General features: G+C 41.4%; 1 protein-coding gene across 6 annotated transcripts in view; it reads left to right on the top strand.

Annotated features, from left to right (window-relative positions):
- Positions 1-11,132: 11,132 nt before the first annotated feature.
- The window catches only part of ALCAM (activated leukocyte cell adhesion molecule), a 187,239-nt gene continuing 172,874 nt past the window's right edge, over positions 11,133-25,497 (top strand). For 3 of the 6 annotated variants that reach the window (XM_070582872.1, XM_008520229.2, XM_070582871.1), the window contains exon 1: positions 11,133-13,025. In XM_070582872.1, coding sequence (XP_070438973.1) covers positions 12,953-13,025 — 73 coding nt within the window. In that variant the 5' untranslated portion in view covers positions 11,133-12,952. The other 3 variants (XM_070582873.1, XM_070582875.1, XM_070582876.1) reach the window with 3 other exon arrangements.

Genomic DNA, 25,497 nt, shown 5'->3' with positions numbered 1-25,497 from the left:
AGCCAGACTTGTAAACAGATAAACACAGTTCAAGGAGGTAGGTGCCAGCGCTGTAGAAACTCAGAGGCAGCGTGACTAACACTGCCTAGGGGAATCAGGGAAGCCTTCAGACATAACTTGACGTGTGAGGTGGGTCTTGAAAACTGAGTAGGAGTATCCCAGGAAAACAAAGGGATGGGGGGACAGGTGCCTTTCAGGCTGCAGGGACTGTATAGAAAATGGCACAAGAAAGCCTGCCATGGTGTGTCGAGGAAGGTGTGAGCTCAAGCTGACTGAAGCATAGGGTTCATGAGAGAGTCCTGTGCTGTGAAGCTCAGACGGGCAAATATGAAGCTAGAGGCAAGACTGTCGAGGACTTTAGAGATTGTGCCAGGATTTTAGCTTTTATCTTGTAGGTACAATGACTCCAGCAGAGATTTCAAAGAAAGGCAGTGACATAATCAAATTTGTGTGTCTGACTGTCTGTCTTAAAATGACCAAGCGGGAGTCTGGAGAATGGAGAGTAGAGCCAAGTGGTAGGGCCAGTGGTTGGAAACTTGCTGTACAGATGATGGGGCCTAGGCCAGGAGTCACGAGACTGGAAAGGAGAGATTTTGTTCACCAAAGAATACTGGTGTTAAGTCTTCTATCTGTTCCCAAAATAAAGGGCTTTGGACACAAAGAATTTCATTCAACGCAAAAAGAGCACCAAATCAGCCCTCCTGCTTTTGTAGGTATAGTTAAAGTCTATGAAGCTTAGCAAGAGTAAACCATACAATCAACTAGAGGAGAATGATAATAGCCATCTTTTGTTTAGAGACTACTGTCAACATACATAGCATCTTCTAACATATTTGACCGTCCTAACTTTTGAGGGCAAGTACAAAGCTACTCTTAAGTCCACTTACCATGGTGAAGGTGGCACAGGTTAGTAAAGATGGAACTGGGCTTCAAACGTGGGTATCTGATGCTGGAATTCTTGCGGTTTTTGTGTGCTATGTTCTGAGATTGAAACTTAGATAATCCTTACTCCTACTCTAGTGCTCTCTTCACTAGTCGTTGCTGCCTTTATCTTCTTTTAAATGCATTTCAGGCATCACGGGGCACACATTCCTGACTGTCTGCCTGCCTACTCTATGAATATGCCCCACAGTACATTTATTGTAGATTCAGAGTCTACCAAACGCATTAAGCAAGATACTCTAATGACCCTTTCTAAGATGGGAGTTTTATGGTGAAAGAAAGAGCAAATACAAATGACATCAACATACACCAGAAACATAGCTAATCAAAGCTTTGAGCGGTATTAACGTGAAGGGTCAAGGGCTCTTGGAGAAACAGCTGATGTTATACCACACGTTCCTCTGCCAGGGGCTTCCATGTGTTATTTCACTTAAGAAAACTGACTTAGAGAGGTGAAATAATTTGCGCAGAGTCACGTAAATACTAAATAGATGAGCTCCCATTTATCCAACACCAAACTCAGGATCTCAAGCACTATTAGAGTGGTTAGTGAAGACCAAGTCAGGTCCACGGGCAGTAATGTGCTAGGAAACGTTCAACAACCAGCTCTCAAAAACAAAAACAGCCCTGATCTGTAGTGTTCACCGATGTCCAATTTCCATAGGGTGTAAATAATCCCACAATGGCAAATTTCAAGCTGCCGATGTGACATCACTGAAGGCAGCCTCAGGAAGTGATGTGCACAGGCATCTCTGGAGAGCCTTCAGCCTACAACTGCAAAGCAGAGGCGGAGATGCTGGGCGATGTGTTAGAGGAGAAGTGAAAGAGATTCGGGGTAATTCTTGGAGATAGAAGGAGTAATGAATGAAGGCTGGAGTGGGGATTGGGTTAGCTATGTTCAAAGAAGGTAGGTAGGTTGAGCTAATTGTGATTAGGTCAAGCAGAAAGTGTGACTTATCTGCTGGGGGCAGCTCTTTACTTAAAATCACCATTCCTGAGGGGTTGCAATTTGCTTGAAAAAAGCAGACCTAAACATTGACTTATTTTATCTGAGACTTTCAGCAGGCACTTGTCTTAGTGACGGCTAAAACTGAAAACACACTTAAAAGACTGAAATCAGGGCTAGACAAATCAAAAAGATTGGACGGTATGAACTTCTGGCTATTTATCTACTTTTCTCTTTCTTTATGGAAAGGACAATAGCAGGCTGATGAAGGCGATAAATTGATGGAAAATGAGCCTTAGCAAATATACGGACAATAAAGTTGAAAAGAGTTACTCAGTGTTCACCCTCAAAAGAGGTCCTGAGGACACACCTGCTGGTTCTGTCAGACTGTCTGTCCTATATTGACCTTGTGTCCCAGGTAAATAAATGTATTTATGAAGACTTCAGAATATTTATTTTGTCACTGTATTTCACAGCTTTCTAAGTGTAAAACAACACCCATGCTTCCCCATATAACTAGATAGAGCATGGAACTGTGAGGAGAAAAAAGATTAGCTAGTCCCTGCAAATAATGCCTGATTTCCCTCTGTGGCAATAATCTAGTCCTTTAAAAGATGAGAGGATGAAAATAAAAGTAGGTTTCCCAAGTTGCAGAATATTTTTATTTTTCCCCCTTCATAATTAAAAGCTCTCATACAAAATCTGGATAGAAAGCATATTGGTCCTAAGAATCAATTTAAAATTTATATAAAGGAAATGAAGTGGACGTCTGCTGTTTTTCTCTGCTCGTTGGAGAGTGGCCCCCATCCCTGTGATTCTGAGGTACTGTCCAGCATGGTGCCCACATGGCCTCTGGCTGTAGGGGTGGACATATGACTGAGGCCTGGCTAACCATGGTCATGGATCTTCTTATTCACTGTAAATTACTCAAGAAATGGGCAAAAACAATCAAATCTTTTCCACGAGTGAGAGAGCATTTCTTCCTTTAGGTTTCAATATCTGTGGACATATGTTCAGCTCTGAAGGTAATCATCTTTTCAGTATGGAGAAAGTTGGGCTACAGCAGAGGAAATTGAGAAAATAGTCAAAGACAAGCAAAGGCATGTAGAGCTAAGATATGGAAAAAGGGACAAAGGGCCTTGATAACCTTGCTCAAATCCCAGTAAAACACCCCCTCTTCTTCTTCTTATTCTTTTGGTTAAGTTCCTTGTGCCAGGTTTTTTCATTTTCAGTTGATAGCATCCACCATTACAAAAACCCTAGCAAAAATTTCCCGTCCTGATGACAAACTCCTGCTGGCTGACTGAGATTAGAAAAGTAATGTCTCCCTAACTTAAAAAAAGGCAGAGGAGAGGGGATGAGGAAATACCAAGAGCTAAATTTCTCTCTTGCCCTATATTCTAAGATATGCTAGTTTATTTCGTTTTGTTTCTCTGATCTATGACTCATCTCTCTTTGGACATCTCTTTCTCATGGGCACACAGACCACAATACATTCGTTCCTTCATTCATTAATTATCATGGCTTGATTATTTAACTCAAAATTCTGAGCCTTCACAGAACAGGCAAAAGGCAAGGTATGAAGCTGGGAGGAAAAGAAAAGAGGAGATGCTGATCATTTTAGAACTGGAAGGACTAGAAAAAAGTTCTTTTCGTCTTAAATTTCGTGTGGGAATTCAAGCGGATGGTGAAGCACCACCTCGAGAGAGAGTAATTTGGGAGTTTTTCTGGGAAGATCCCAGAAGTTGAAGACTATAGGAAGTGAGAATAGAAGATGACTCAGTTGCTGTATGAGGGAAAGATCTGAGTAACTAAGCCCTATCTTCTCAGTCAGGCTAAGGAATATGTAGATTCCTCCTCTACACGAACTTCTCAAGCAGCCCTTTGACATGGCTTTGCCTTTAAAGGTTGAAGTTAGTGTTCATTCCATCCTGAACTCAAAATTTGTCTTGGCCTTGAAAAAATCTAAAGAATAACCCTGGGGGGCTGGCCCCATGGCCGAGTGGTTAAGTTCACACGCTCCGCTGCAGGCCGCCCAGTGTTTCGTTGGTTCAAATCCTGGGCGTGGACATGGCACTGCTCATCAAACCACGCTGAGGCAGTGTCCCACATGCCACAACTAGAAGGACAACAACGAAGAATATGCAACTATGTACCGGAGGGCTTTGGGGAGAAAAAGGAAAAAAATAAAATCTTAAAAAAAAAAAAAAAAAAGAATAACCCTGGACCTTGCACTCTCTTGAAATGTCCTTGAGTCTAGGAAAAAGAATTGAAGGTTCACCTCTTTAGGATTCTCTTCTAACTTGACGTGTCAACCACTCTTAAACAGAGTGCTTTATTCTGTAACTTGGATGTCATTCTCTATAAAAAGGCAAATCATATTCCTTAAGAGATATATCAATTAACTAGTTTTAATAGAATTTCAAAATTGAGAGCAATAGCCAAAAATAATTTAATCTACTTCTCTGCCAGGTACAATGCAGCACAAATTCTGGTGATTTTGATGAAAGTGTATACGTGTTCGTAAATCTTTTTATGCATTGGCTTATATAGCTGTTTTAGTATGTATTGTATTTTCTCACAAGCTCTTCACCTTGAGGTACAATTATTAAGTGAATTTCTTGCCCTTACAAAGACAAGTAAACACATTAAACACCTCCATGTAATGTTAAAATGCTGGACGTTAAATTAAATTAAATATTTGTCCTATAGCACTGTTAGCTGAATAGGTTATGAATCATCTATGTTTGTGGAATACATTGCTTTGAATTATAATTTTTCCAAATCTACCCTGTAAAGAACAAAGTGTAAAGAACATTGAGGCTTAAAATCCTGCATACTGAACCACCTCTGTAGACTTTGCGATATTGATACTGCATCCATAATCATGCCTTAGTGAAATGTTATACAGAACATTATTCAGAGCATTTGTTCTGAAAAGAGTTTGGATAAATGCACTGTATTTGAAATTGGTTAGTTCTGTCTGATTTGCATCTAAATTTTTTATTACTCTGAGAATTTGACTTAAAACTTATAGGTTATCTTGTGTATTTACTCCACCTGAAAGTGGTCCATTTGCATTTACGCGAGAGTGGTATCCGTAGCCATGTGAATTTTGGTTAAGTCTTCTGGCTCCTGTGACCTCTATTACTTCCTCTGCCACATGATGTAGCTAGACTGGCCTGGATTTTCTAACTATGCTAAAAAGCCTTAAAGGGTCTAAAGGAGAAAGTGAAACTTCAGGCTGTTCAAACTTCATCCGAAGCAGGCCTACCTATATCAGTTTATTGATTCCCTTGCACAATAATTTTTTACTCATTCATGTATTCATGAATTGATGAGATCATTAATCAAATACCATTGTGTGCCTACTATGAGTCTATCTATTCTAGGTTTATAGCAGAGAATAAAAGGGATACAAATTTCTGCCCTCACTGATCATTCATTCTAGTAAAGAGAGGCAGACAATATTCAACATATATAACTTAAATATATGTTACATTATATGATGATAGAGCCTGTGGAGAAAAAGTGAAGCAGGAAAGGGAGATAAGGAGTATTGAGGCCTAGGGTTTGAATTTTTAAACAGTTGTTCATGGAAAGCTTCAATGAGGAGGTAAAATTTGAGCAAATACCTCGAAGGAGGTGATGGGGTAAGCTGCTCTAATAATTGGGGAGAAGGAGTTCCTAGGATTAGAAACAGCAAGAGCAAAGGCCCTGACATGGGAATATGGCAGGCATATTTAGGAGCAGTGAGGAGCCCACCATGGTGTGAGTGGACCACTATGCTTTGAACGGATCCAACAGGAGGAATGGGAAATCAGACTTTAGAATAAGCCTCCATTAGAAGAAAAATGTTTGTATTTAAATAAAGATTGAAAGCTCTTCATTTAAATGACTTGTAAGCCCTGAAAAGCATTAAAATTCTAAGGTTCTTTCTTATATTACGTAATCAATGAGCCTTCATTGGGTGTTTTTAATACTTTTCTCTTTTTTTTTTTGCTAATTTATATCACTCTTCAGGGATTATATATTTATCCAACAATTGGTTCCTAATACTTTCCTGTAAACTCAACGATCTTGCTTATTTTAAGGGGAACTGGTATGGATAACCTGGGCCTAGTATCTAATTAATTTGGCTTTCCAGAAGTCCATTAAACCCATGGTGATTTGTTTGTTTTAGAAAATCAAATATACATTGTTTTCATATTTCTACAGTCATTATATGTCCACCTCAAATTCCTAAATGAAATTGTGATAGATCATAATGGCTAGTAGGTACACAACAAAGCAAGTAGAGATAACTCTGGAGAATTTTTTGAGAATTAATCAAGTTGAAATTTCTTTTTTCTTTTTTTTTTTTAAGGCTTGGCCCTGAGTTAACATCTGTTGCCAATCTTCCTCTTTTTTTTTTTTTCCTCCCCAAAGCCACAGTACGTAGTTGGATATCCTAGTTGTAAGTCATTCTAGTTCTTCTGCATGGGATGCTGATACAGCACAGTTTGATGAGCGGCGTGTAGGCCTGCTCACAGGATCCAAACCAGCGAACCCTGGGCCGATGAAGCGGAGTGTGCAAATTTAACCACTCACCCATGGGGCCAGCTCCCTGAAATTTCTTTTAAGGTATCAAACATTTGAATAACCACACTCTGAGTTGCTTTCTACTTAAAACTAAAAGAGCTGTTTATATCAGTTGAAAATTAGAAACATAGAGATCTCTGAAGAGAAACTTGTAAGGTGCATGCAGACTGTTATACTTTTTGAATAAATTTTGTGCACCTACTGAAATCACTAATGGATTATGAGTGTTTAATCTCCTAAGAGTTTTTGACATTCATTTTATAGTTATAGTGTAAGTTTCATAGTCAAATAGCATAGCTAGATTCTTTCTCTGTTCCCCATGTCTGACAGTAAGGAAAATAAGTGGATTTCTACTTCAACTGTGATAGCTATGCATTTCTTTTTGTACCCAGACATTGAGCAAACTACAGTCTGAAATAAGAACATAATGTTTACCATGGGCTTTGAAAGTTCTTGGACTCCTGAGCTCCTATGCTGTATCTTGATTGGCTGACATTATTGAGGATATGAGTTGCAAAATTTTATTAGTACGATGACTTACATTACTATTAACAATTGAAATTCAACAATAAAATTCAAGGGAATGTTTCTGAGAGGACAGATATCCATCTGTCCAGTGATTTTAGGAATTATTGACTTAAAAAAACCTTGAAGTCAAGAAAGGTAACAGAGTTTTATCTTATACCTACATAATCTCTGTGCCTCTTTAAAATAGTTGTATCTTCCTAGACTTAATATAAATCCCTCTTAGCCCTCTGTTTCAATCTCTGTTATCAGTGCATTAGCCAGGCCCTTCCCCATCTCCTGCCTGGTCACTGAGAACCTTTACTAGATAGGTTTCTATTCTCAGCATGCCCTTTTTACTTTATTCTCATTGATGGCAAATAGTTTTTATCACTCTCTTCCTCCCGTAGATTAAGTCTCTTCACTTTCTATTTAAAAGTTTTCGCTATGGTGACTAGGACTTGGCTCATTCTCTTTGCCTTTCCTAAATCTTGGTCGGCGTAGTTGTGATATTGTGACTTATAATAAGAAAGGTGTATTTGATCTTTGATCCTCTTCCTGGCACAGAGCTCATAAAACCCTTGGAACTTCCTAAGTGGTGAGAGTGATAAAGATGTCCTTTGATATGTCAATGAGGTAATTTTTGGAAAGATGCCAGATAATCTGAGGGGAGACCTAAGCATGTGATTAGAGGGTTGGAACTTTTAGCCCCACCTCTTGACCTCCTGGAAGGAGAGAGGGGCTGCAGATTTAGTTCTATCACCAATGGCCAATGGTTCAATCAATCATGCCTATGTAACGAAGCCTCCATAAAAACTCAAAGGACAGGGTTCAGAGAGCTTCCAGGTTGCTGAACACGTGGAGATTTGGGAGAATGGAGTGTTCAGAGAGCATAGAAGCTCTGATCCCCTTCCCACTTACCCTGCCTATGCATCGCTCCCATCTGGCTGAAGCTATCTCCAGGGAGACAGTGTCAGAATTGAGTTGAATGGTAGGACTCAGGTAGTATCGGAGAATTGCTTGGTGGGTTTAGGGAAAAACTCACACATTGTAATTGGTGCAAGAATCATATTAGTCCAATCACTGAAGACCCAGTGGAAATCCCTTTCATCTCCTTATGTCACTCTCCCTTCTAAGTTTGTTTCAAGGTTTATGTTCTTAAAGAAGAACTCTTTCTCATCACTATCATTCAGACATAAATATAGAGAGAATGCCTAATGTATTTGCAAAGTATTGGCTACAAATGTGTTATCACCAACGGGGAGGTGGGGGGAAGAAAATGAACCAGATTTGTTGCATGTCTTGAATTGCATACAAGTTTTGTTCAAAAACTAAGAAGGCACACGGAACACTGTGATATAAGGTCGTAAGGAACAAATGTCGCTAGCTTCCAAAACCATTTCTGGTGAAATTTCATCCCCAGTGTGAAATTGTTTACATGAATCAGAAGAAAAAATCACCTCAGCTCTTCAAATGCTCACATGCCTGACATATGTTGTCACATATTAATGGGTTAATGTTCTCGTCTAGGGCAAAGGATTTGGCCTTACCCTTGGTGGTGGTCTTAGGGGGGAGTCCTGCATTCTGATCTCAACAGGTTCTAAGTAAAAAAGTTGCCTACTGTGCTGTGTTGCTGCTTTGAGTATTCTGTCCTGACTGATGATGAATTCTTTTATACTGAAGATGCAAAACTCTTCTCATGTTCCAAGTACCATGAAATATGCTTTTCTCTGGCTGAACATTATTCATTTTACCTCTTGCAGTAAGAAGTACCCATTATGATGCTCTGATGCATGACTAAACTGTCTGGTAAATATACTTGGAATACTACATATTCTCGGTTGTAACAAAAGCAATTGTGATTCAGATGTAGCTGGAAAAGTCTTCATCTTAAAAATTACGGGGGGTTGGGGCTGGCCCCGTGGCCGAGTGGTTAAGTTTGCGCGCTCCGCTGCAGGTGGCCCAGTGTTTCGTTAGTTCGAATCCTGGGCGCAGACATGGCACTGCTCGTCGGACCACGCTGAGGCAGCGTCCCACATGCCACAACTAGAAGAACCCACAACGAAGAATACACAACTATGTGCCGGGGGGCTTTGGGGAGAAAAAGGAAAAAAATAAAATTAAAAAAAAAAAATTACGTTGGGTAGATCCCACCCTCCATTCTCTAGGTTTTGAAGGACAAATACCCTCTCCACTACATTATTTTGTGCAGCTTACATTCACAAGTTTATTTCTGACTCTGAGCTCTTGCATATCCTAAATTATTTCAGTCTAGAAATGGTCTTAACATCAAATATGCACTGTACCTGGCTCATGCCCATAGGATGCTCTGCCTTATTAGTTAGTTTCCCTGAGGAAAATGTGTTTGATAGACATATCTGATAAGCAAAGTTGATCATGAGGAGCAACATGCTTAGGAATGAAGCTCTAGAATCAGAGTGCTTGGGGTGGAATCATGGCTTTACCATCACCATGAATCACTGTGTTACCTTGGGAAAGTTATTTCATGTCTCTGGCCTTCAGGTTTCTTTATGAGTAAAACGAGGATGATAATAGCATCTACCTCATGGGATTTTTTTGAATGGGAAATTATTCCAATAATTCATATAAATTGCTTACAATAACCTAACATATAGCAGGTGTTCAATAACTGTTAATAATTAATCAATTAAAATATATTTAAAGGCCTTTGACTATTTCTAAGTTCATAATTGTATGGCTTGGCCCCTGTCTCTTCCTTTCTCTCAGCATCCCCCCCTTCACTCCCTTGCCAAATATCTATTTTTATTTTTTGTAATTCCTCTTTTAATTTTTTTTTTCTTTTTGCTGAGGAAGATTAGCCCTGAGCTAACGTCTGTGTCAATCTTCCTCCACTTTTTTATATGTGGGTCGCTGTCACAGCATGCTGACAAGTGGTGTAGGTCTGTGCCCAGGATCCGAACCTGCGAACCTAGAGCATGCTGAACCTAACCACTATGCCACAGGGCCAGCCCCCTATTTTTATTTTTATTGTGTTGTTTAATATAGAGTCGTATGACCATCACTTTTGTGGCCTTAGCAATATATGACTAATAGCCTTTAGAGTTATTGCTCCAAGTGGCTTATCAAGGCATTTTCCTAAACTAGGACACATTCCTCTCTAAATGGCATTCCAGAAGCAACTGACTATACATACAAATATGATTAGACACTCATGTATCTCTATACAGACACATATCGTCAGCTGCTTCCAGAATTCCATGTGTGTGTGTGTGTATAATATTCTTAATTTATAGAATGTATTTGGATCCAATTTAGCTGTGTGCCTTTGAAGGTGGCACTCTAATATGTCATCACACTTTATGAGAGGCTGACTTTTGCTCCACGTTTCTTGCTCAGTAAATACAGAGCAGGGATTCTAACAAGACTCTGACTACTCCTCAAAGCCCAAGCTCCTTCTGTTATACCTGGCCAGTTACTGCTGTGACCTCACTTAGTCCTCACAGCGGTCTCCAGAGGCCGCCATATTGCTACTACTTTTTATAAGTAAGGAAACTGAGGCTTAGAGAGGTTCAGTGAGTTGATTGAGATCACGCAGTTAGTAAATGTCAGCAAATCAGAGAACCTGCCTTTTGCAGATCTACTGTTTAACAGTTGCGCTGTATTAACTCCCAACCCAAAATAGAGGGGGTCAGACAGACAGAGTAGGGGGATCCTAATATAGTCAGGATGATTGTTCTAAGACAAGCTACTTAGAACCGCTAGTTAAAAGGGAAACGATTCTCTACAGAATTCTACAGGATCCCAGAGGAATGCTAGCAATTCAGCCAAACTTAACTCATGGAATATTGAATTAAAAGGCGTTTGTCTCCTAGCATTAGCCTTCCTGTTGGTTCATAAGATGCAAATGAAATGTTAATGATAAAACCAAGTGGGAGAAACTTCTTATTTTGGGAGGAAAAATCTGGTATAATAGCTCTACTCTAGGATACCGTAAGGAGAACCGGGAGGACAAAATGGGCACGCTTTTGACAAAAATCACAGCTGTAGATGGAGCTTAATAGTTTCGAGCATGAGAAGATAAAGAATTCAAAGATCACTGTGCGTGTGTATGTGTGTGCGTGCGCGCGTGTACTTGTTTTATTAACCTCCTCCGTCAACTTCCCTCACCTCCATCTAGCTGGCGACTGACTCGAAGCCTTCTGATGACAGCGCAGTACGTGACGATTGCTAGTTGGGATTCTCTGCTGGAGACCAGCCTCACACGGGGGTGACCCTGTGATGCGCGAAAGGCTATTTAATGGCCCGGCGAAGTGGTCTCAGGACCAAGGTTTTATTATGCTTCGGGGATGAGAGTTGTGATCCTGCGTCCCTGATTTAGAGCCACCTAGGGCTCCAATAGCTCCACCCCGGTGTTCTGGGGGAAAATATTCCTTCAAGCGTTCTGCCTCATCTGAAAGCCACACAGCTTCCGGAGCTTCCGCCTGGGAGGTGATTCAAGCTTTAGAAATTGCCCGAGAAGCCTGTCCATCTGCTGGGGTGCCTGGCTTTCTGGAACCGACAAGGAGCAGTTTGGCTTTTAATCTGAGTAACTTGAAGATTTTCCGTTTGTAACTTAAAATCTCCACTTCATTCAAAATAAGAGACACACGCTCTGGCTTTTGCAGACATTGGGAAAATCCGTGTGACGAAGTGTGGTCCAGAAATTCCTGATTTAATTTCCTCTGAGAAAGAGTAAATATTTTCCTATTCGGCGCTGGGCACTCCACTCAAGTGATCCGCCTTCAAAAGACGGTGTGCGCGAGAGGGGGTCGCGGCGGGTGTAGGGGGAAGGAAGAGCCCAGGACGTGGGCTGTCCCCCGCCAACCAGTAGCTGACCCTGTTAACGCCCAGGAGGCGAGTTAACTTTGCCCCCTCCTCCATCCCTTCCTTCCTCCTTCGCTCCCGCCCTTGGACCCAAGGGTGGGTCCCGGGTGAGCTCCCGGACCCCCACTGCCTGCCCCATCACTCTCTATATAGGAGGCTGCAACATCGCGCCCAAAAAGTCCCCGAGGAGTGAGTCAGTGGGACGTGCCTCCGGGGGCAAAAAAAGGGCAGTTTGGCTTTTTGAACCGTGGCGAGACTGAGTGGGCAGTGTGAAGCGAGAGGCCGAATCACGAGGGCGACAGGAACGCCACCGGGAAGTGGCGGTCCAGGGGGGCCACCCAGGCAAGCACCTCTCCTGCGTCTGCTCCCTATTGGCGGGCGTGGCCCCGGGGCGGAGCCACGACAAGCCCCGCCCAGCAGGGGCGCCGGGCCCCGGGCGCGCGCAACCCCAGCGGATTCCCGAGCCGGCTCTGCCTCGGAGCCGGTCCTGCAGCGCCTCTAGGCTGTGGATCCGCGCTCCAACCACCTGCTCGGCCCGCGTCCTGGGGAGCAGGAGGAGGGAGGAGGGAGGAGGAGGCGGAGGGAGGAGGAGAGAGGCAGCTTACACACGCCTTCCAGTCCCTCCACTTACAGCAGCCTGGAGACCGCCGCTGCCGCCGCTGCTGTCGCTGCCACCGCTGCCGCCACCTGAGGAGACCGCCTGGACCCGCCGCCCCCTGTTGCCACCCCCGGCGATTCCTTCCTAGCACCGGGCTTTTTCTGCATACTGCCACTACCATTATTATTATTATTCCAAGAGAAGGAAAATAACAGACTAGCCAAAAAGAACCGCGCACACCTTTCCGATTACTCGAGTGCCTCCCGGGAAGAGAGGATCGCCGGTGAGGGCAGGAGCAGCCAAAGGGACCCCGGGCGGTGTTGGAGAGAGGGAGGAGGAGTTGGGGCGCTGCGTGGTGCAAAGTTGCGTGCGGCGGAGACCGAAGGTGCGGCGCCACAGCCCAGGGGCCAGTGTGTCCGGGAGCAGCCGCTGCCCCTGCGTCCGGACCCGCGAGCGCGCGGGCAGCGCGGGGCCGGGGACGACGCCCCCTCCTGCGGCGCGGACTCTGCTGGTGGCCCCGGAGGAGGAGGAGGAATATGGCATCGCAGGCGGCCCCCTCCTGCTGTCTGGTCTTCTGCCTCTTGATCGCCGCCGCTGTCCTCAGGCCAGGTGAGCAGGGGCCTCGGGGCGGCCCAGGCCGATCTGGGCCGGGGCAGTTTCCTCGGTGCCCGGCCCGGGCGTCGCTCCCCCGGGGCAGTGCGCCCAGGCGCGTGGGGGGAGGTCAGGGGACAGCGGTGCGTCCTGGGTTCCGTCACCTGTGCCACACGCTTGCGCTCAAACGCTTGGCTCAAGTTTGGGCAGCAACTAGGGGCCCGGGGTAAATCTCCGGGAACTTTGGGTGCGGCCGGGGTCGAGGCAGGGTTCGCCCGTCTGTCTCCCGTTGCCCCTGCGGCTCCTGCCTGGGCGGCGACCTCTCGCCCTCTGCCAGTCCCTCCTGTCGCTGGATAGCGAAGTCCACGTCACTGGGCTCGGAGCACTTTTCCTTTCGCTTAGCTCTCGGAGGCAATATCTGTCAGCACTTTTTCGTGATAAATCCCCCAGTAACTTTCCCGTGAAACGAGGAGAAGGGATGGGGCGGTGGGTGGGGGGTGAGGGAAGAGAAAGGGAGGACTTTAATCACTCCCTTAAAAAACCTCCCAAAGCTTAAATCGTGGTTTGAACGCCCCCTCCCCCATTGTCTGGGTGGGCAGTGGGTGCAGCGATGATGGCAGCGAGGCACGCTGCCGGAACGGGGACTAGCAGCCAGGGTCGTGAAACCCTAGTGAGGGGTTTGTGGCTTTTCCAGGAACTATGATTCAACCTCAGTTCTTGGTTGGTTCTGTACTGAGTCGCAAAAGAAAAAATTGAAAACCCCCAACAACTAAAATATCTCGATGGGAATCCCTTTGCTCCCCCTGGGGACGTCCCCTGTCTGCAGGCGCTGTTCCTGAGACCCGCCGGGCGGGCGGCTGACACGAGTTGGTCCGAACAGGGCGTTCTGCGTGCTCGCCGTCACTTGACAGAGCAGCAGGTTCATTTTCTCGCTAGACTCGAGGATCTTTTGGAATTTTTTTCGCCCTTTGAAGTTTTGATCTTTAGCCCTTCGTAGACGGTTGCAAGTAAAACTCCTACTTCCTGTTATTTCGGCTTCTGTTTATTCTCTTACCCCTTTCTCTCGTTTTTTCTCAAAGAAAAACTCACTTCCTTTTCGCATCTTTAATTCCCGCACATCCCTTAAATTGTAGGCAAGCTGAGGCCAAAGAAGAGGTTTGAAAGCCTCTGGATGTCTCCCAGGGAAAGGGCCAAAGTGGGGCTAGGGGGCGAGAGCCTCAAGCTCACCTGTGTTTGTGAACTGCTGTTGCCAGCGGGTGGGGGTGGGGGAGGTGGCGCGGGGGAGGTGGGTGCCCGCGCCGGATCTCTTCGTTAAAGTTACATTTCTGGGTGAGGTAATGAGCTCGCCTCCTGTTTTGAGACAAGAGAAAGAGGCATCTGTGACAAATCCGCGGCTCTGGGGCGGGGCCTGTGAAACGAGCCGGATTTAAGCAGGTGGGGTGGAGAAGGAACCCCCGGGAGGTGGGAAGGGGAGACCCCCTTGGGTTTGGCACAGTGTGGATTTCACTTTTGCACGATTCCAGCGGCTGCTGTGGGAAGAAAGGGCGCTCACTGTGGAGCCGGGGGCAGAGGAGAGAGGACGAAGGTGAGGGAGTTTGTAGAAGGCAAAGATCCACACGCCCACAGTTGGTCTTCAGTTTAACCCTCTCGTCACCGAGAGTGTAATCTCGCCTACACCCCCACCCCGGGACCACACGCACACACGCCCAGTTTCCTTTGCCTTTGCCCGGCGGTCGCGCTGGTATGTATTTTCAGTTGGGCCACCTCGGAGGACAGGTTTTTCCGCATAACTGCTAAAAAGGGAGAGGTTCCGCTTTCAGACCTCGTTCGCTGCGCCGCAAGCTCGCGTTTCTAGCCGGCGCGGAGCCCGCGCTTTCGCCGAGCCGGGAGCGTTCTGAGCCACCGCTGATCTGGGGTCAGAAGCCTCAGACCTTCAATCAGTGGTTTCCTTGAATGTACAGAGCTGGCATATCAGCTGAATTCTTGGTGCGGTGTCAGTGTGTCTTAAAAGAAAGGGTTATGGCACTAAAAGCGCCATGTCCAGACCTAGGGCGCAAGTCCTGGACGGCCGGTGCGCCTCCTTCTGAGCCCTCTGTATATAGCTGAGCCCCATGGGCATGCAGCGCCTAGGGCTGGCTTTAGTCTCAGGGACTACCTGACTTCCCCGCCTGCCGCCCTTCATTGCCAGAGCAGTTTTAATAGTGTGTCCAGACCTAGAGGACAAAAATTCGAGTTTGTGAAACTGTTCCTGCAGGTCTTTCGGTCTGTAGTGGCTACATAGTCATTGATATATTTTAGGCATGGCGTGTTATCTGTTTTAGGAGGGAGGGGGAGAATATATATGAACCACGAAAACGGAATTCGGAGAAAAGGGCCATGAAGTATGTGCTCAGATCTCATTATTCTCGTAGAAAGAGCGTCAGCCTGTGGTGACATTTTGTATTGCTTTAAAAAAGGCTTGCTTTGATTATTTACAACAAGGAGGTGGGGCCCTGCAGTTAACTGTTTCTTCACTTGGATCAACTGTGTGCACCCCTCTCTGGAATTTTCTTAATTGCTCGCTGATATAAGGTTCATTCCAAGACGTAAGCACGCTTCAAGCTTTTTTTCAGTGGGATGTTACTTCGGACCGTTATCAGTTTATCTCAACAGGCTTTGGGAAAAGCATCAACTCAGATAATGTCCTTTCAGACCACTTGATGTGGGACTTTTAAAATTTATTAATTTAAAAACTGCAAACTGCTTGATAGCCAGTAAGTATTGCTTTTTCCTTGTTATGTACACAGCGTTGAGGGTCCTTCTTCCTTGTTGCTTGAAGAGGCTTATATAGGGCTGCATGCAGTTAAAACACCATAAAGTTCACGTAGGATTAAAAATCAGGGCACTTTGACCTTGTAACCAGCCTTCCTTTACAAATGTAAATATGTTTTAGGATGTCTTCAGGCTATTATTAATTCCCAATGACCACTCCATGATCAAAGAGACAGAAAGAAATCTCTCTGTTCATGTTCAAAATAGGTTCTTAGCCTCGACTGTTCCAAAGAAATGGAAGCGAAACTGAAATGCTGCAACAACATCAATATCAACAATAAATATCCTTGATAATTTATTTAATCCAGTAGCAATTTACAATTTACTGGGGTACTATTTTCAGTAAGCTGCTTTCCTAGGCTTGGCTCAGGACCATTCACCCTCAGGCACTTGAGCGAGTCATTTCACCACGTCAGGCTTCAGCTTTCTCAACTGTAAGTAAAACAGGGACTGAGGATCTACCCTCCCAGATCTCTTCAGCTCAAAACTCTGTCTCTAATGACCTAAGGTAAAAAGCCCATTTGGGCAAGGCAGAGTCATTTTACAATTTATATAAATTGTATTCCTAGAGAAATGTCAGTAGACTCCAATTGCTAATTTTCCATCTTTTTTCCTACTTTGATAAACTCCTTATAGTATCTTGTGCTTACTCCTCCAGGCCTGAACAGGGCTATTTAAAAAAATGTGTGATGGGGAGGAGTTCGTCTCCCACTGGGGAAAGAGACCCCAACAGTAGGAAAGGATTTTAGGTCTCAAAAAACCGCATTAGTGTAACCCATACCTGCTGGAATCCTGCCTCTATTTAAACTGCGTATATACTTCCTAGAATGAAATGTAAGTGATGGCTGATGCTAACATGTTCATGTGACGAAGCCTTGTATGTCCACCCCAAAGATGCTCCTAAACAACGAAGCTGATTTGCACCATGGTTGAAGCACAATATAGAAGGAAATAGGACATCCAGTGCTTTCCTGTTGTTTTCAAATCTACAGAAATCCAAAATATTTTAATAACCCAGTTCCAAACTTTTTCTGACTTTTTAGAAAATTCAAACCAGTTTATCTTTTTAAACAGAAATTTGGAAGAGAATGTTTGCTACTGTTGACCTATTAAAAAGAAGGAAATCAATAAATATCTACTTTACTAGTCTTCAGCGTTACCAGAAAATTCTTTATGCTGGAGTCAGTGCTCATGTGTTCAGTTTTTAGCTGTGTCAAATAAGAATATTGTAACCTTGGGAAAATCACTTTTCTGCTCCTTTTTGTATCCCATCTGTACCATTTTCTCCCTATGTAATGCGTGGTTTGGATTTTGGCAAGATTGGTAATTCCCTTGCTCAGCATTTTGAATTTTTCAAGTGAACATGCTATATTAATTAAGACTTTTATTATATTATTAATAAAATAACACTCTTTATTCTACTTAATTATCCCTTTGACAATTTTATTAAAAGCAGGCAAAAATTTTTCTTTTCTTTTTTTTCTCCTTTTTTTTTCTCCCTCAAGTTTTCATGCCACTAAACATAGGTCTTTATAAAACTGAGCCTTATCTAAGTTCTGTTACTTGGTGTAAGATGGCACCATTTTGTCGTATAGTATTTTAAATGCTTAAAATCACCTTGTCTTATATTCCCAAGCACACCTCTTTCTGTTCTGGCCATTTATTTCACATAAAACATCATCAAAGAGTTCTAGCTCTCTGAAGCTATTAACTCAAGTAGACACATGCATTATATATCCCAAGTATGTGGGAGAGCAACAGAGGTGCAGCTGTGATGAAAGAGTGTCTCTGTGCCTCTGTGTATCATGGAAACTCAAATTTAACACCTCTCCAAGTGTCAATTTTATTCTTCATTGTTAGGTTTTCACAAAGACCCATCTCATTTCCTACACATGAATGTATGTGGCATGTTGAGAAATGAGCTAAGTCACTGGAATACTAAAGAAGGTTTTCCTGGGATGATGGGTGATGAATTAATATTTATTTGACTAGTAATTTTGGATATCAGCTCCTTTTTATTTTCAATAAGAAGTGAAAAAGACCAGAAAAATATCCATTTATATTTCTTATTACTTTTTTTTATTAGGCCAGAATTTTCCTTTCCCTGTGGAGAACAATGTCAAGACTAGAATATATCTTTTATATTTAAGAAGAGGATATTATAGGCTATTTGATAAGGTTAAATCCTATAGTTATTACAAGCATCTCTATATTGTACAACGTATTATCACATATTTGGAGTTATTGATATTTTCATCCAGCTAATTTATCTGTTTAAATAACAAAATTCATATCCTCCTCCCCTTTATTATTAGATGGAAGACCATATATATTTCAGCCAGGACTGGTTCCAAATGTGCTGTGGTATTCAGTAATTGTTTTATGGTAACCTATTATCCTAGCCCATTATTGTAGTGCAGTTCCAAGAATGAAATTAGCTTTTAGGACTTCCTGTCTTATTTATCCAGTCAGTTCTGAATTATCCCTTCCATTCAAGGGGAAACAGAGTTGTGCTGAATGCGAAACAGTTTCTAGTGAAAGGGTTACTTAATTTGACTTTAAGTTGAGGTGCTTCAATGAACATGCCTGTGTCCGATCTTCTAAGAATTCGTAGTATTGCAACATAGTGAAACTAAACTGTGAGAGAATAGATTAGTTAGAAATTAGACAGCTGTCTAGCTTCTCTGGCTTGCTTCCTTATTTCCCCCACCTTAAATCTCTCTTGTCTATCACTCCCTGAACCATACATCCTGGTATATCCAAGACGGTCCTCGTTTATGCCAATGTCCTGATTGAGTTATTAATGGTACCTTATTTCACTCTCAAAAGTGAAGTTTGGCTGACAAATTACACGTTCACCATAGTTATTAATGACTTGCCTGTCTATATGTCTGTCTTAGAGTACTTAACTATAAGACATGCATTCCTTATCCTGAAGAAGTGCATATTTCTAACCTTTTTAAGTATAGCTACAGTGAAATATCAATAAGGTGTTATATATCCCTTTAATGTGAAGTATAAGAGAGAGTCAAGATTATAGCCTGGAACCCCAGAATGTTGCAGTAGGTGTGAAACATTAAGGATCTCATGGTTTGGAATGGAGAAGCCAAGAGAATAATGGTGTTTGAATTCACCTGGGAGTGATACTGAGTATGAAGTTATCTATGGAAGGCCCGTTTCATTCTGATCCTGAAACCCTTTCTCAGCCAATTCCAAATACCCATTCTGATCTCCTGTAAGGTTTCTCAGTAGCTCCACTATCAATTTGGATATGAAAAAATATTACCAGGGATGTCTATAAAATTGAAGGAAGCCCTAAGTGTTTTTGTACATGGAAGCTACAGTTGTATCAGTTAGAAATGGTGACCTGACTTGGGGCAGCCAGCAATATGGCTAGGACAGTTCATGCCAAGACTGACCATTCCTAATTAGGCACCCACGTGCTATTTGCTTAGTTATCTCTGAGTGTCTCAGGTACTCAGAAAACCCCCAAAGTGGATGGAGGTAAGAAAAGGTGAGAGGGTATCATGGAAGCACATGAGACAAAGGATGCTGTAGTTTTGTCCTCATTAAAAGGGTGGAATGAAGGGAGAGGGCATTGGCCACTGTGACTAAAACTCTTGTCAGCATATTACCAAGTATTTTCCCTAATAATTGGGAGGTTTCTGGATATGGAATTTACCTGGCTCCAAATCAAGCAAAAAGCAATGAAAGAGTAGACCTCTACTCTTACTACATTTTTGAACCACAGGGTATCAGTTAAGTGTGCAGCGTGATAAAGCCCTCTAAAACACAGAGGTTTAAAACAGCAACCATTTTATGTAGTTCATTGTTTTGCAGGTTGGCAATTTATTCTGGGCGGTTAGGTGTTTTTCTGATTTTAGCTAGATGCCTTCATTCTGCTGTAGTCTGCTGTGGGCCCACCCAGGCAGTTTTGCTTCTGGGAGTTGGCTGGTTGTTGTTCAGGGAAAATGCACTCTTCTCCATGGGTTTTCATTCTCTAATAGGCTTCGCTAGGCTTGTTCTTTTGGTGGAAGCAGGATTCTGAGAGAAAGCAGAAGTGTACAAGGCTTCTTCAGACAAACCATAGCTTCTGCCACATTCTGTTGGTGAAGATAAGTCCCAAGCCCAGCTCAGATTCAAGAGTGGGGAAATCATCTCCCCCTGTGGAATGGAAGGAGCTAAAACACTGCAAAACGTGTGGTTAATGACCAGGAGAGAGAATTAGGACCCTTTTTGCAATCAGTCTACCTCTCACAATAGTAGTTCAGGATGTGGCAGCAGCAAGGACTCTTACTGCAGATGCTTAGGCCCATATTCACAGTTGACACCCTCCTCTCCTAGATCCTGGGGCAAGGAATATGACAGACTGTAGGGGCTCAAGCAGTGTCCCATAAGAATACTGTTTCCTACTGCTCAAACCTTACCTTCCCCTGGAATAAAATTATGGAAAGTTTAATGTGTGTGTGTGTGTGTGAGAGAGAGAGACAGAGTGAGAGAGAGCAAGAGAGACACAGAGACAGACAGAGAGACAGAGAGAGAGAGACAGATTGATTGCGAAGTGTTAAAGGTGTGCAATTCATGGTCAGGAGCTAAAATGTAGTAGAAGAGGCATTGTTGGAAAAATGAGAAGGTGCCTTAGCCATTCATCTTGTTCAGTTCTCTTATTTGACAGCTGAGATAGATGAAGCCACAGGTTAAGAGATTACCTAAAATTCAACAGCAAATTTGCCACAATTTTTAAGAGATGACAGTGCTCTTAGTTTCATGTATGCCTAGACTCATAGGGTCAAGGTTTTGGAGCCATAAAGAACCTTAAAATTACTTAGCTACTGGCCTAAGGTTCCATTGTTAGCCATGTGAATTAGTCTTTCAACATACGTAACAGAATTCAATAAATATTTATTGAAGTGCTCAATATGTGCAAAGTATTGGCCTTGTTGCTTGAGACACTGCAATAATACTACACAGTCAGGGCCTGTTTCTCCAAGAAATTATGTTCTCTTTGGGAAACAGACATCAGTAGACTAATTTTATAATTATTTGCTACAAGTTCTATTAAGTACCATAAGGACAAATAAAGAGCATTTTACATCAAAGTGGCTAGATGCGGTTTAGGAAAAAATGAGAAAGGTTCTTTGAGGAAGTGATATCTGAGGTATGTGCTGAGGAATCATCAAGCACAAGATACGCACTGAGCGAATGACAGGAGTGGAGACCCTAAGGTGGGAAGGAACATGGCTTCTCACTCTTGAAGGTGCCAGGAATTCCTTGGAGTTGTTCAAATACTTTCCTGTGATTTTCCTAATTTACTTCCCAGTTGTGGAGTTCAGAAGAGGATCTCTTCGATCTTATTCAAATACTCATTTTCTGTCAAATATTTGTATATACACTTACCCCCTTTAAATAATCAAGTGGGAACATACTATGCACACCATTTTGTACCTTTCCTTTTTCACTTAGCAGTACATTTTGGAGATTATCCCGTACCAGCACATATAGCGCTATCTCAGTTTTTAACATGGTGCATTGGATTTTATTGTATGCACCATAATTGATTTAACCATTTCACTAGTTCTTGGAAATGCAGATTGTTTCCAATCTTTGTTATTACAAACAATACAGCAGTGAACATCCTAATGCATGTTCTTGTCCATATGTGCAATTACATTGGTAGGAAGGTGTCTCAGAAGTGAAATTGAATTGAAGTGAAAGTGAATTGAAGTGTCTCAGAAGTCAAAGAATATATGTATTTTTGATTTAGAAAGAAATTCTAAAATTGCAGTTCAAAGAGTATATACTGTATTGTATATTTGAAAGTTACGAAGAGAGTAGATCTTAAAAGGTCTCATCACAAGAAAAAAATTTGTAACTGTGTGGCGATAGATATTAACTAACTGTTGTGGTAATTGTTTCACAATATATACATGTATCAAATCATAATGTTGTAGACCTAAGACTAATACAATGTTATGTGTCAATTATATCTCAAAAATAAAAAGAGTATGTACCTTTTAAAACTCCCAACAAAAGTATATGAAGATGCCCCTTCCTCATACTTCCTCTATAACTCTGTACTATTAATATAACTTTTTTAAATAAACCAGGATAATAGTTTGGTTCTTATTTATTTAAAGCCTGTGGGAAAAATGAGAATTATGGGAGTAATAGGCACACACCCTCATATGTAAGGCAAAAGCTATAGATAGATTGGTGCCTAACTTTATTATACATGAGATGGAGCCAAAATGGGAGAAATAGTACATTTATCATGAATTATTACCATTGCTCTTTCCACATAAGACGGCTAACTTTTGGAACATAAACTATGTAATTGTCAGCCATATTTTCTTTCATTTGGGAAGATTCATACTCTGTGGGATCAGATTAACTAGAGCAGTGGAATAAAAGGCAACAACCTGTGAGCCTTAAGAGTAGTTGATAGTGTTTTTCATTATATAAATGGTTTCCAAATATTTGTGTTAGTTCATTGTAGGTACAGTGTACATTGTGTGGGTGGTCTAACTAATGCCGCTTTGTAAACCTTGTGTAATAGGTCTTACTAAAGAGACTTCAATTATTTTTAAGTAAATTGTATTTTGAACAATTCTTCCAAGTTTGACAGGCTCATCAAAATAGTTTATGAGCTGCTAAAATGTACCATCTTCTGTAAATTTATAAAAACCATCAGTATCATCAAATATGTTTCACCCTGTAATTTTTGGACCTATTATGGAAAGTAGGAGTGAAATATATTTTTATAGCCCTTTTATGTAGAAAAACCACAACAATATGTATATGAAAAGTTTTCAAGAAATATATACTGAGGATATACCTTTTAAACAAGGGAATAAATATTCATAATGGAGTTAATATTAGTATGCACATACTGTAATTTTATGAATAATGCCGTTTCTGCCCAGGATTTCGTTTTAATGTTCAAACTTGTGGCATTTATACTTTATTCGGTAAGCATTTTCTCTACCTGGTGATAGGTATGACACTTTCCAAGAGAAATGTTTACGTTGGTTTTAAGACATAGGTTTTATATTTTTGTGGAGATGGGCATGGTTCTAAATATGAATAATGCTTTTGCAATCAGATCTAAAAGTAAAATGTAATACATGTTTGGATTTGTCCTGTTGGATTAATCTCCTAACAACCCAACCCCAATGGATGGTAATCTAGTTCTCAAATAGAAATTTTCTTTTAAAAATGACTGTTTAGTGTAAGATAAAATTGCTTTTTTTAAATCATACTAGAATGGCAAATAAGTATCTGTTTATTAAAAGAAACCCTGCATCTGCTCAACTGTTTTTCTCTTTGCTGATAAGAAATATGTCTCCTTTCTAACATAAATGATAAAACAGTAAAAAAGAGTAGAGTTTCAGGGTATGGTTTGGAGGTTATCATTTTTTAGAATTGATCTGAAATGTTTGACTAGAAAATATTTCAACTGAGTGGTGACTTTTTGTAGACGGTACGGCTATACCTCCATGATGTTAAAAATAATAATTCTCTGCTTAATTTTTATAGACTGTCAGTGCTCACAGATTTGACAGACTGTCAATATACACACAGATTCCATTGCACAAGAGCTCAAAGAGCTTGGGCTATGGATCAGAGCATTAGTTTGATTTCTATCTCTGTCTCTCTTTTCTTATTGGTAAAATGAGCATAACAATACTACCAAGCTCACTTGATATGAATATTCAAAAACGTAATGAGTGTATAGTGCATTTCTCAGTGCACACAGTGGACTCTCAACCACTAATAGTGATTATGAATCACATTTTTCACTAATCATAATATTATAATTGAGTTTATTCATATCAGGAAAATATGTGAAACCCTCATTTTACTGATTGGAAGATCTATTTCAGTTCCATTTAGGTACATTTTTGAGTTTCCGTAACAAAATTGGAATTCATATTCTTATTAGGATGTTCCATAATCCCAATGTCTGTCAAATAACTTTTCAGTTTTATCACCTTAAGGAAAACAGAAGAAAAACACAAATTGAAAATCAAAGGCTTAAAATGTAATTTCTGCAAATAAAAACCATTAAGAAAAAAAGAACACATGTTCTAAAATCATAAGGACATATGTAATTCACATTATTCTTAGAAATTGATATTGTATATCTGTTTCTATAATCTGAAAGATATTAGACCTTAGAAAGAGAAAAGGTTTACAAGTATTATGATGTAATCATTTTGATGATGAAATTATGCTTTTAAATGCAAGGCATATTTCTCAACTATAATTCAATAGAGGGAGCTCCACTACTTTTGTTTTATGAGCACTGTAGGATGTTTCTATTTATTATGATTTTTCTCTAGTTTAATAGTGAAATTATTTAAATCTATAATTTTAAAATTGGTAATATTTTGGAAATTAAACAATATCCTCCTCTTATTAATAGGATTCAACAAAATGCTTCTACAAAGAGTATATGTTTTAAAAGCGTAGTTCTTAGTTCTTTGTACCTTTTGGATAATAAATTGCCAGAAGAAATTAAGGTAGGTATACTCTTGAGAAGCATACTTCACTCTAATATAGCAAGGTATGAAAGCAGAACAAAGTATTTCCAATGGGAGAATAATGAATATTGTTGATATTACTTTTGTGGTATCTATTAAATGAAAACAGTTATATGTTTGAATAGGAGAGAAAAGCTAGCTAGTATTTTCCTCAATTACTCTGCCAAGATTTTTATCCAAATGATTATAGATTTTTGCATGGAAACAGTCTGTACTCACATCTTCTCCCCTTTTTTTTTTCCTAAATATCTCCTTGATTTAGATACTGCAATTATATTTTCACTCTGAGTTGATACCCATCACCTGTGTGTGACCCTGAGCCTAATTCATTTACCTTTCATGAGATTCACTTTTGTGAGGAAGATTGTCACTGAGCTAACATCTGTGCCCATCTTTCTCTATTTTATGGGGAATGCTGCCACAGCATGGCTTGGTGAGCTGTGCTAGAGCCACGCCTGGGATCTGAACCTGTCAACCTCAGGCCGCCAAAGCAGAGTGCACGAACTTAACCACTACACCACTGGGCCAGCCCCCGCCCCACCCCAGTTATTTATTTTTTTTAAATGGCAATGATTTTATTGAGTTCCGCAGAAAATTGTGTAATCCCACACATTAGACCTCCTAATTTATTACTAAAATGCTGTCAGTTAAAGACATGGCCCAGTTCTCTGGCATTTTAAGAATCACCAAAACACAGACAGCTTTTAAACAGTTCCTATTGAAAGTAGATATTTGCTCTTCTGGCCCTGCTATAGGAGGGCAGCCTGGGGATTGAGGCCACGGACTTGTTCATTACAGCCTTAAGCGTTCTTTAAAGTAAGTGCTCATTTTATTATGTTTACTTTCCGTTATAGATCAGAGTTTGAGAATGCGGCTTCTGGAGCCAAATTGGATGGTTTTGAAATCTGTGTCTCCACTCTCTGCTCTCCCAAGCAGATGACAGTAGCAAACTGCTTAACCCTTTTCCATCCTAATCTATGCAATAAGGATAATAGTACCTATCTCTTCGGATTGATGTAAAAGTTAAATAAATTAATACATGGAAAGCTCATTCAATAGTGTGATTGTCAAATAAGGAGCTCTCCATAAATTGTTGGTATTGTTCAAGTATTTAATCTCAGTTAATCTTTCCACTC

The sequence above is a fragment of the Equus przewalskii genome, chromosome 18, assembly GCF_037783145.1.
Source record: "Equus przewalskii isolate Varuska chromosome 18, EquPr2, whole genome shotgun sequence".
NCBI lineage: Eukaryota > Metazoa > Chordata > Mammalia > Perissodactyla > Equidae > Equus > Equus przewalskii.
This window is presented reverse-complemented; position numbering and strand designations above follow the sequence as displayed.